Source organism: Coloeus monedula (assembly GCF_965178545.1).
Source record: "Coloeus monedula genome assembly, chromosome: 7".
Lineage (NCBI taxonomy): Eukaryota > Metazoa > Chordata > Aves > Passeriformes > Corvidae > Coloeus > Coloeus monedula.
The window spans coordinates 26,258,795-26,271,157 of NC_138787.1; the positions used below are offsets into that span (position 1 = coordinate 26,258,795).

Genomic DNA, 12,363 nt, shown 5'->3' on the forward strand with positions numbered 1-12,363 from the left:
TGATTGCAGAATTGAGTGGCTGCCAGTTATAGTTGCTGCTATTAGTGATGTAGGACCAAGGAAAAAGTCAAGGATCATTTGTGCTGTAGATTCCTAGCGTAGTTGTTGTTGCTACTTCTTTAAAATGTGTAACAGAACAACTGATTATGTTTTGGAAATGTTAAATATAAAATATGGTAGATCTCTCCTGAAGCAACGGTTTTGTGATCTCACTTATCATGGCATTTTGTAGTAATATGTGCTTCTGTGTGTAAAAAAATTAGTTTTCTTTCTAGTGTCAGAAGTGAGGGTATCTGTAATAGGCTATGACAGATAAAAATTCAGGTTTTGATGAAAAACTTCTAGGTGAAATTTGGAATGTAGTCAAGTTTGAATTTGCGGGTTGGTATTTTTCCAGCATTTAACTGTACAGTCCCTTTCAAAATATCTTACTTCCTTTTGCAAAATTTGTAGTATTTTGGATGGCTCCAGAGAAAGCAGTTGTTAGTATTTTCCTTTGTTGTATTTCATTATTACAATATCAAGTGGTACTCAAAGGCATTTTTAAAGTATAGTCTATCATCCTGGAAAAGTTAAGATTTAATGCTAATTACTCCACCACAAAGATTAAAATGGAGAGGTTTTTCTGTATTTTGTTCATTGTTTTTTTACCCAGTTGGAGGCTTATGACATGTTGCATGATGATCACTGACCTCACGCATGTATTGATATGTGCTGTGCTCTGAAATAAACATAACCTCAAGAGAAGAGAAACAATGAAAAACCAGCAAAATAATCCCAAAGATAATGTATAGAACAGACATAGTTTTGCTTGTTTTTAATTACCTCAATTTAGCATTGATATTTTCTTGTTATAAAATACAAAAACTTTACATCAGCTGCAGGAGTATTTTGTTACTTAGTTTGCATAACACTTCACTATGTACATAGTGCTCTGCTTGAAGAAAATCAAATCCAAAATCTTAGCTTTACTACATCTAGCACGGTAAATCTTTCCTGTTTTGTCCTTTCAGGAAGTAAATGCACTTGAGTGTGAGATTCAGTTGCTGAAAAATCTGCTGCATGAAAGAATTGTTCAGTATTATGGCTTCTTGAGAGATCCGCCTGAAAGGACGCTCTCAATATTCATGGAGTACATGCCTGGGGTAAGCAAGAGCCATTGGTTGTGTGTAGTGTGATGAGCACCCAAGCATTCAGCTTTGCATAAGTGCACTCAGATATTTAAAACTGTCCAAGTTAAAAACAGTCACCAAAGATGGGTACTAACAATTGCTTGCAGGCTCCTGTCTTCTGCATTTCTTGCTTGGGTTTTCAGAATTACAGTGCTTCGTACAAAAGCTCTTTTTCTGTTTGGTTTTGGCATAAGTCGGTGCCTGGCGATGTCTTTGAAAAGACAGTATTATCATTAGTAAACATGTAAATCTTTGTGAATTTGAATGTTTTGTTTTGCCATGCTTCAAGTATTTCAGGAAAACAAAAGGTAGCCAAGATGGGAGTGGGAATAAGTGCATACAGAAAGTAATCTTAGTGCTTGCTTTTTGTGTGGCAACTAGTACATGCTGAACTGCTGCTCTTCTGCTTTGTTAGGAAATATTATAAGGTCAGAAAACTGTAGATTTTCATTTTCTCACCAAGTGGGGTCAGCAGAGCTAAATAAAATGTGCTCGTATAAAAACAGAGGCTCTGTATTTCTGAATAGTTAGAGCGGTCTACTTACTATGAGACTCCACGGGGGAAAAGCAGTGTCGGAGCATTGTTTTCTTGGTGGTGGGTTTTTTGTTTGCTTCTTCATTTTTTGAGTTCTGGGCTTTGCTTTGGGGGATTTCTTGAGTTTTCCTGAGATTTGGAGGGCAATGTGACAGAAGTAATCTTAGCAGTTTGTAACTCTGTGTGGCAGAGCCAGGTTATACAAAAATAGTTACAAAAACCCAAGAGGTTTTGATGAAATGTTATTTTAAGCTAAGACTTGCTTACCTCTTAATTTTTACCTAAAGCACCACCCTACAGCACGTGGTAGTTTTTTTGAGTATAAACTAACCCAAAGGGGGCCTGTGTTATGTCCATCCTGAGTATCACCACTTACCCATCAAAAAGTTCGAGGGTGGTGTTGGAGTGGTGCTGTTCTCTTTCTGTACATTGGACTAGAACTATTCAGCTGCTTGTGAGTTTTAAGGTTAAATCAAGACAGATTGTAATTTTAAATGTCTACATTTCAGGTATAAATTTAATTGAATTTCAGTTGAATTCTAGAAGTTTTAGCGCTTTTTACTTCTGTGCCATAGGGTTCCATCAAAGACCAATTGAAATCGTATGGAGCACTCACAGAGAATGTGACTCGTAAATACACACGGCAGATTTTGGAAGGAGTTCACTATTTGCACAGTAATATGATTGTCCATCGAGATATTAAAGGTAATGATAGTTCTGTGCACAATTCAGTGCTCTTTATTACTGATCCTTTTCCAGTCTTACGTGAAGCGCTAAAATGCAATTAAGTTTGAAATACTGAAATACTGACTTAGAATCAGTGTGATTGCTTTCCATCTTTTAGTCTTGTCACTGCTGTAACCTGGGGAGGGAAAAATAATCAACTTTGGGATGTTCTAGCAGACTTCTGGCAATGTTTCTTTAGTCTCCGTCTGCAAAACAATCAGGACAAACTCCTTTGATTTTATTTTACTATTAATAGTTTTAAATATATTGGAGGATGATGTCATTAGAAATAGAATGTGCAGAGGGAAGCATCATGACTCGAAAGCTTATTTTTAGAGTTTCGTTTCATTAATTATATAGAAATTACCCAGCACTTCACTGGTACAAGAAGTGACCGGCAGAGGTGACTTGCCTGAGCAGACTTCTTCCGTTTTACTGCTAGGAAGCCTGATGAAATGTTTGCTATTTGCAGATAGGTACAGGTGACATAACAAGTGTTGCATAAGCAAGGTGTGAATATGTAGGAAGATGGTGATGTGCACAATAGGTGTGTTGAGCACAGTGCTGTTGTATTCCATAATATTTTTACCATTTTCCTGTTGGTTTGTATCAACAGTGCTTTGTTCCAGAGGAGGTTGAGATATCACAGTCAATTTGCGCATCTTGGGCAGACAACTGTTTTGAATAAATGTGTAACACAAGCTGGGATTTTGCTTTAAAATAGTATGGAGACATTTTCAGTTGCATGGAAACTCCTTTCCCATTTTTTAAAATTTCCCATGTATGGCACATCCCTTATTTTGTCAGGAGGGCTTTCCAAAGGGACTGCTCCTTCCTAGAAAAGGCCTAGGATGCAAACCAGTGTGTACAATTCATTATTTTCTGAACTCCAGAATAGTGCAGTAGGCATGAGCAGAGAGAGTAAATTCTCTGGCTTGAAATCCTGGGTTGATGTTGAATTGTATCCCTGAATCCAAACTTCTGTTACTGTTTTCCACACCAAAACCTTGAGTCTGTCATGAAGGTAATGCTGTGTTCCCTTCCTTCCAGGAGCAAATATTCTGCGGGACTCAGCAGGCAATGTGAAGCTTGGTGACTTTGGTGCCAGCAAACGACTGCAGACTATCTGTCTCTCTGGTACAGGAATGAAGTCTGTCACAGGAACTCCCTACTGGATGAGCCCCGAAGTTATTAGTGGAGAAGGGTACGGCAGAAAAGCAGACATCTGGTATGTTAGAAAAACCCTTCTCTACTGAGAAGTGTCATTTCATTTTCAACAGAGAGTAGGTGTTTGTTATCTGAAGCTGCAGTGTTTCATTCTGGGATTTAAGCTGAAGAAGGTGGCAAATGTAAGCACTGACAGTCATATTTGGAGAGTCTTAACACTGAAATTTAATTTTTCATGTGGCAATTTCTCAGCCCATCAGTTCAGAGATCATAAGAGAATCCTTTGAACTGGCCTTGCATGAAGTTAGGATTACCAAACTGTTCTTTAGTTCTGGAGAGGTACTGGCTGAAAGCAATGTGTGAAGCTTTGAAACATCAGTTCAGTCAGTGTCTTGTAATGAAACTTTAACTCCGAAATACCTTTGCAAGGCAGAAAATAAAATGCTAGTCCTCTAAAAACTGAACACTTAAGAGTGAATTTGCCAGATTTAAAGGGAGTATCAAAAAATAATTTGCTTTGTTAGTAAATACTTAAGAACTAAGAGAGAAAGGTAATTTTCAAAAATGAAGGTTAGTGCAATATTGTTTAATATGCCACAGTCTAATATGGCTCCAGCCCAGTGGACAGATGACTTTGGCAATGAGACTCCTTGCACTGCAGCTGATCTGTGAACATGCAGTAGTGGGCTGGCAGCAGCAGACAGGCAGGAGTAGTAACACTGCGTGTTTAAAAAGGAACTACATTATAGCCAACCAATGGCAATACTTTTAACCTCAGGGAAATTAATTCAGGCTGCTTCAGATTACTTAGTAATTACTCTGATACACATGAATAATAGAGAAACCTTATAATTTCAAGCAGTTGACTTGTTCAAATTTGAAGTATTGGTACCAAGGTTATTGTGTGTTTTTTGGTGGAAACTTAAGAAAAAATACTGAAGTTGGACTTCTGTCAGTCAGTAAATCCTTACTGTGTAAAGCAATGTACCTCTGTTTAACCACAAAACTTCTTGCAAGCATCTTGAAAAACAGTCAGACTTTCTAAGAATTGGGAAATTATTCCAGCCTATCCATTTTGCAGTATCATTCACTTGTTATTGGAAGATGCTGATCTTTCAGAGCTTCTAGAATAGTTTCTCTAGCAATATGTATGCTGTATGCCCTTCTGCCTTCCTAAATTCTTTAAACATGAGTTTTGTGTACAAAGATTGTTAGGAACTTAAAATTTTGTTTGTCAATATATTTTTAGTATCCTTAACTAAAAGAGAAGCTAACATGAAGTAGGGCTTTTGTTTTTCAGCTGCCATATTATGTTTGCACACTGTTCACTAGTGATAACTTGTGCGTTTCTAATGAGCTGGCAACACACGTGGTATGCTTGGAGCATTCCTGATGCTTTGCATTTCTGTTTGGCCTCAAGGAGCAGGAAAGCTTCCAAGTTGCAGTGCTGAGTGTGTGGCCTTTGTCAGCCTGCTGAGCACTGGATGCTGGCAGAGCCCTACCACAGTCGGTATTGCCTGGATAAATATCTAATTATCCCTTCACTGAGGTAGTAGCTTTTGGCCCAGGGGAGTAATGAAGTGGAGACATAGGTAGTGATCTGTGTAACTTTGAGATAAAGGTATACCAGTACATGCCATTTTTTTCCAATGCCTGTTTTGAGCTGAAGTTGCTCTGTATTGTTAAGTGGACACTCCTTATTTGTGATATTTTAGCTCCTCTCTGCTATTTCTTGTGTTCCTGGGAAAGCATGACTCTGTTGTAACCTGCTGTTTCACTTCTGCCTCTGTTTCAGGAGTGTAGGTTGCACAGTGGTAGAAATGCTCACTGAGAAGCCCCCGTGGGCAGAGTTCGAAGCCATGGCTGCCATCTTTAAAATTGCCACTCAGCCAACCAACCCCCAGCTCCCACCTCACGTCTCTGACCACGCTCGGGATTTCTTGAAACGGATTTTTATCGAGGCCAAGCTGCGACCGTTTGCAGATGAACTGCTAAGACACACGTTTGCACACTATCACTAACACCTGCCTCAACTCAGCTTGCATCTACTGCATTTATTTTCTATTTGACTGCACTTTTATTTTTATTTTTTACAAAGAAAAAGGAGAAAAAAGACAAGAGAGAGAATATTCTCTTGAATCTTTGTTTCACTTAGATTGTAAACAATCTAAATTTTGTATCTAAAATGAGAATCTTCTCTCCCCCCCTCACACCAGGACTAGAACTTTTTGTTTCTATAATGTACTGATGTGGTTGATGTAGATAAAGCACTTTAGTACATATTTGTTCCTTATTTAAAGAGGAAAAAAATTACAAATGCTTGGACAGTCAGGAACTGTGTGGCTTTTTCTGACACCGCTGACTGACTCAGGGTGCAAGGAAAAATAGACATGCAGCTAAAGGACAAGAAGGTTACTTCTATGTGATTCTTCTCTGTATTGTAGGTACTTGCAGCAGAGAGTTCTAAGTTCTTACTATATTTTAGCATTTTAATCAGTTTCTGGAATTTACAGTTTAAGCAGGAACATGCGGTTCTGAGAGTTAATTGACGAACGAAGCTGGGAGAACTTGGAACTCTTTGTACAGCAGCATGTCTAGCTGGTACTTCTATGTGACCAAAAGAAAATAACAAAAACGAGCTCAAAACTGATGTACTAGTTAGAGGTTTTGGAGTAGAATTATTGTATTACCTTAATAGGAAAATAATTACAGGTAAACAGATTATGGGCCCAAACTCGTAGAAACTACTATACTGCAAAGGGGAAATTTTCCATGCTAGACAAGGGTCAGCTATTGGATGTAAATACTTAGGAGAACACCTCCTGCTCTATCTGCCAAAGAGAACCTCTGTTGCATAAGCTTAGAGGGAGACAGTTATCTTAGCTGAGAAAAAATAGTGATGTTGAGAGTCAATTCTCCTCCACAGTCCCATGAATTGGCTGCAGGGGAAAGGGAGTGACTAATCCTTGTGCAGTATATGAGTTGCTTGATTCAGAATGAGATAAAAGAAGTGTTTTCAAAGCTGTTGAGAGGCGCTAGGATGGAATGTATGTCAACATCAAGTGCCTGAAAAATATAAAATTCTTCCCATTCTGCACTAAAAAAAATTGGTTTAGTAATGCAGGTCAGTCATCTAGGATGTGTTGAAAATTCCTGAAATAAAGTCAAATATCTTCAAACATCTCTTAACATCAGGAATTAATCCCTGAGAAAGCTAAGACTCCAGTTACATTTTTAATGAGGAAGCACTGAGGAATGCTATGAAGGAGGAGGCACAGCACAGAAATTTGTACAAAGAATAGGCCAGAAGTGCAGAGAGAGCCAGCAATTAAATAACGAGTGTGATTATTCCAGCCTGATAATCCAGATTGGTGTTTGTCAGATTTCCAACTGTCATAAAGTGTACATTAATCACTTTTTCTATTTCTGAAAGAGCATAATAAAAAGTAGTAAAAATCTGAAATACTGCTTCTCAGTTGAGAAGCCCAGGTACTGATCAGGTGTAGTGAATAACTGACTTTTCATGACAGAAAAGTTAGATTCTCATATTTTTGTAGAAGAACAGAACATAAATAATTTAAAAGGGCATTTGGAAATAAACTATTGGACTACAGAACTGAAATTATGTTTACTGTTTTGGATGATTCATTACTTGCTTTTGTTGTTTTGTAAAGGCAGAGCAGGCTGGTACTGTGACCCTTGTCTAGTCTGACAAGGCTCTACCTGTTCTGCATCTTTAGAGGACTATCAGAGTTACAAAGTGCATGGAGACAGAACAATAAGCTTACCCATTCCCACAGTCACTCATGGATAAGATTTCTGAACTTATTCTGCTGAATTCCACATGTTTTACCAGAGCATAAGCAGGAGCATGGATGTATCCTAATCACTTTACCTGTAGTGGAGTGAGAATGACTTTTTTGTGGCCATCTCTCCAGAGACTGAGAGTGGTGACTTCTTCAGCTTATGTGAGTATTTTACCCAGCTTATAATTTTCTCGGTCAGGGTACACAGCTGTGCAAGGTTTCCTAAGCACACGGAGAACTAGTCAGACCAGGAAAAGTGTAAAAGGCTGAAAGGAAAGGCACCTTGTACTGACTATTTTGTTTGTTTGTTTCTCTGTCACTAGATAAAAGCTATGAAGCAGCCTTTAAGAAGAATTGGTATGTACTCTGCTGTAAGGGACCTTTGCTTTATAAGCAAAATATAGTGACAGTAGGGATGGGAAGTTTAATATAGAACCTGATCATTTATGTAGGTAATTTTAAAGATCATGTAATTGAAATGATTGATTTCAAACAGACTAAGAAGGTACCAAAACCAAGCTGAAAATGTATATAAAAATCAGTAGTGGTCAGTGATACCTGAAAAGGTAAGAAAATTTTATATATTACCAAAAAAGGACATTAAAGGGAAAATGTAACCAGGTTTATCTGTAGCATTCATAACATTTAAATATACTATTCTAAAGAGAAACTGCACTCTCTGAAGCTTGAAAATTTTCAGAATCTAGTTTTCTTATAATGTGTCCTTTCTGTGAGACAGTGCTGGATCATGTATATTGCAATATCACTTCCTTATTGTGATTTTTAATTACTGAACAATCAAGTTTGCTGCTTTTGTGCCTTTTCTAAAAAAATGGCATTCAGTCATGACAACGGTCAACATTTTGGAGCCAGGAAGAAAACAACTTTCAGAATGCATTTTTCATCATGTCTTTGGCACGTCAGAAAGCTGCCAAGAAAAGACTGTGCTTCTTAAATGAAGCTGAGATTTTCCAGTTTGAGTGATTCTAGTAAAATTTTACGAATTTAACTGAGGTTAGGCTGAGCTAGTTTTTTTCACCCTAAGGGGAATTTCTCTACTGACTTAAATAACTTACAGGAAATGAGTTGGTTATTAACACAAATGTTTTGAGCTAGAGATAATTATTAAGCTAAATCAGACTTTTACCAGAAGGCTGGCTATTACTTGCCCATAGTGGGGTAATGCAGTAAAATGAGCTGTATACAGGGTTTGTTAGACACTTACAGGGACCCCTGGGGTGATGGTGAACAACCCCTCAGTCTAGAATTTGTGAGGGTGCATGGAACTTCATGCTTTAAACTCCATTGCAGGAGGATTGCAGAGCCAAGATCCCTGCTCACAACTTCTTGTATCTCACTTAAAAAGCCACCAGCATTTTAGAATCACTAATTAGTCTTAATTGTTGAATCCAGTTATAAGAAAATGCCAGCGAAGGCAATACTGCTGCAGGGTTGGTTTGCTTTTCTGTAAACGCCACAATGAAGCTATACTCTCAAAAAATAAGGGTTGGAATTCACGGTGAGTATGTGTATTTTCAAAATTCTTATCTCCTAGTGAATTTTAGTATTCTGTCTGTTGCACATATTAAGTGACAAAAGCTGCTTCTGAGGTATGATATTAATGGTGTAATTACAGTCCTGTTAGAGCATGACTCAAAGTTTCAGTAGTGCTGTGTTAGAGGAAGTTGTTTATTTTTTATTTGGGTGATAGAAATATCCATGGAAGAACTCAAAAAGGTATGGATCTAATAATTGCATAGTTAAATCTACAGTCTTCTTTTCTTGACAGTTTAAATATAGTCTTAAAACTTTAACTTGATTTACAATTCGATCTGCAACTAAACAGTCCTTTCAGTACAAAAAAATGAAAAGTTTGGATTTTTTTAGCTAGTGCCTTTTTGTCTGTATGCCTTAATTTTGTTCATGTTAGAACACCATCTTGAAATATGTCATACAATTCCATGTCACCAAAGCAGTCTTAGCAAATGGTTTTTTTCAAAGTGCCCAAACCAGAGTTCGCCTAACTGCTCTGAAAAGTGTGCATGAATTATAATTTGCAGCAGACATTCAAATTCAGAACTTTAAAGTGATTTTTGGCTTCCTGTGCTAATACACGTTTTGTATTTGCGTTCTGGAGATTGTACACTGATGCACATACCAGAAAGAGGATTTGTCTGCATGCACAGAAGTAACTAGATTGTCAGGATCTGGCTTCCTGGCTCTGGGTACCAGACTCTGCAGCAGAGTTTCTTACTGGGCTTGAAAGCCAAGCTGGTACATTTGTAAGCATGGTACTGTATTAAAAGCTCTGTTTACTTTCATGCACAGGAATATGATCTGTCCAAGCAAACCAACAGATGTCTTTCCTGTGCCTTTTGGATAATCCTAATCCTGCTGTTGTCTTGACTGAAAGCCTCGTAGCACCCGTAGGTACACTGCAGTACAGCAAGCCATTCTTTTGGACAGCATAGAGTGATGTCTAATTGCAGCTTCAGAGACTTGAGCAAATTGGTCAGATCTACAGTTATTTATAACCAATTTCTTACTTTTTTAATCTTGAAAGACTGTGTCACGCATTTAGAGAAGTATAACGTGTGTGCTTGAATGTAAGTCCCTATGGTGTTTCTGGAAAAGCGAAAGTATTGCCGCCAGTGTCATTTCTTCTTCCTGGTAACTTGCTGTCTTGTGGCAATGACAAGTCTGCAGTGTAGAATCACTTAAAATTACCAAAGCTTTTATATCCCATATACATATAGCCAAAAGTGATGTTTCATGTCACTTATAGATAGTGTATATCTACCAGTAAGCTGTTGCTGACTGAGTAAAGCAGGTACTAGTAAAAAGTGAGACACTGCCCGTATTTCAGACATGTGGGTGTTAATAGTTGCTGTTCTGGTACACAAAAATTCATGCTTGTATTAAAATGAAGAGTTTTCTTTTTAAAAGCTCTTTCTAATTTAATCCTACTGTTATCATTCTAAAATTACTGCATAAGCTTGGTGACTAAAACCTGGTGACTTCTGTAGCTGGGTTTGAGCCTTGGGACATTTAAAGAACGCCATGAAGATAAAATTGTAACCTGATCTGTTTTGTGTGCCATAGTGAGAATGTTCCAAAGCTCCAGGAAGCAGCCAGTCCTCTTTATGTGACAGCCAGATGTCACCCACAGTTACCTGGGTGTGGGTGCTGCCTTCAGGAGGAGCCACTAATGCACACCAAGGGATCAGACAGGTTTGCTATCAACCCAGGATATCTGAATCAAAATCTGAGATCAGAAACAAAGGAGCTTCTTTCTCATTTGATTTCCCCTACTTGGCCCACACAGTTTATTTTTCTTTCTAGCTGGCAAAGTTTAAGTCCTCCATAGGTGGTGGCCCCTGATAGCTCCTGAATAAAGGTGTGTGTTCAGCTTTAGACCAGGGATGCTGCAGCTCCTGGTTTGCTCGTGCAATCCTTGGGTGTCCTCTAGCAATATATACGTATTCGGAGTTGAGGGATGGGATGGAGGAAATGAAATTTCTCAAGTTTCAGAGCAGTCACACCTTGGCTAGGGCTTAAGTTTTCATAAACTTATTTTAAAGGGAGAGGAACTGGATTAAATGGCATAAAAATTGTATCTTGTGGTTCAACCCGTATGTTGAGTCCACAGGTAAGGATTGGAGGTCAGGGTCTTCTGTTGAGAGATAAGGAAAAGGATACTCCAGCTCCAGAGTGGGTAGTAATAGGAAATGCATCTGAGCTTTTTTTGTGCTTGTTTTCCGAAAACTAGATGATCCTTTTCCCCCAGAGGTTTATATAATGTGGATATAAAAACAAGGATTCCATTTTCTTTTCTGAACAGCCATTAGATTGTCAGTTCCGTAGTGTTTGTTTCTTGTTAATACCAGTAAAAAAAGGTGGTGTCACCCTAAAATTGGAATGGTTTATTAAAGCATAGTGTCTGTCATCTCAGACCTCGCAGGAGTCGTGTAATGGAGTATCACTGTAAATACGTGGAGGAGACTTAGCTTAATTGGAACGTAGGCTTTTAGTTTTCATGAAGCTATGAATAAAAATTTGTAAATTTACTCTTGATCTAATGTACATTTTTATGTAGCCATTAAATTCTCTATTTAATCTATCAGTTTCTCACTGTAAATGTTTTTACTCTCAGTTGAATGCTGGGCACAGTTTGTAATGTATGTACACAAAGGTGTTTTTTTCTATCAACGTTGAATTTTTTGCACATTTTTGGAAATATTTAATTTGTACACTGATTTAATACTCTGACCAGTTGTCGATGGGTGTATGAGAATCACGTGTGTGTGCAATGTACTACTGTCTGGATGTATGGGGTTTTTTATTACTTTTGAGATGTTGCTACCAGTAACTGCACTGCTGTTGCTGCTTTACATGGAATATCTTGTGTATAAAAAAAAGATAAAAACAATTAAAAAATTAGCTTATGGTTATCATGGTTGAGGAACTCAGGAGTTGGGCATTGCTTGCAAGTTCCGTTGTCATCAACCTTCCAAACTTATAAACCAACCAACCAACCCTGCCTTGTAATTCTGTGTATGCATTGAATGTGTGTGTGTATATATCCCAGTAATCTTATTCCACAATTTCATTTCTACATTTTTATGAACTTGTTTTTTAAGGGTACTATGTTTAGTTAGAATAATTAAATATATAAAGGCTTTGAGAGATGATTTACTAGATAAATATATTTTCAGCTGGCTGATGTTCAAAATATTTTTTTAATTTTTGTTTTTAACCATTCGAAATGTATTTGTATTTCCAAAATCAGACACGAATTGTACTTAGAAATATATTAAAACACTCTGTAGGGACAACAGTGTGATTTCTCTTTTAAGAATTCTGCACTTCAGAATACTGCGCAATGTCACTCTCGTACCTCAGTTCCGGGTTGGCTTTTTTATTGTTATTTACAGTCCGCTTTCCGGAAGTCTGTTCA

The 12,363-nt window shown here is 37.8% G+C and overlaps 1 protein-coding gene across 2 annotated transcripts in view; it reads left to right on the forward strand.

Moving 5' to 3' along the window:
* Nucleotides 1-11,480, forward strand: part of MAP3K2 (mitogen-activated protein kinase kinase kinase 2) — a 52,646-nt gene extending 41,166 nt beyond the window's left edge. For both annotated transcript variants that reach the window (XM_082285171.1, XM_082285172.1), the window contains exons 14-17: nt 1,014-1,145; nt 2,283-2,412; nt 3,484-3,661; nt 5,396-11,480. In XM_082285171.1, the coding sequence (XP_082141297.1) occupies nt 1,014-1,145; nt 2,283-2,412; nt 3,484-3,661; nt 5,396-5,621 (666 nt within the window). In that variant the 3' untranslated portion in view covers nt 5,622-11,480. The remainder of the gene's footprint in view (nt 1-1,013; nt 1,146-2,282; nt 2,413-3,483; nt 3,662-5,395) is intronic.
* Nucleotides 11,481-12,363: the final 883 nt, after the last annotated feature.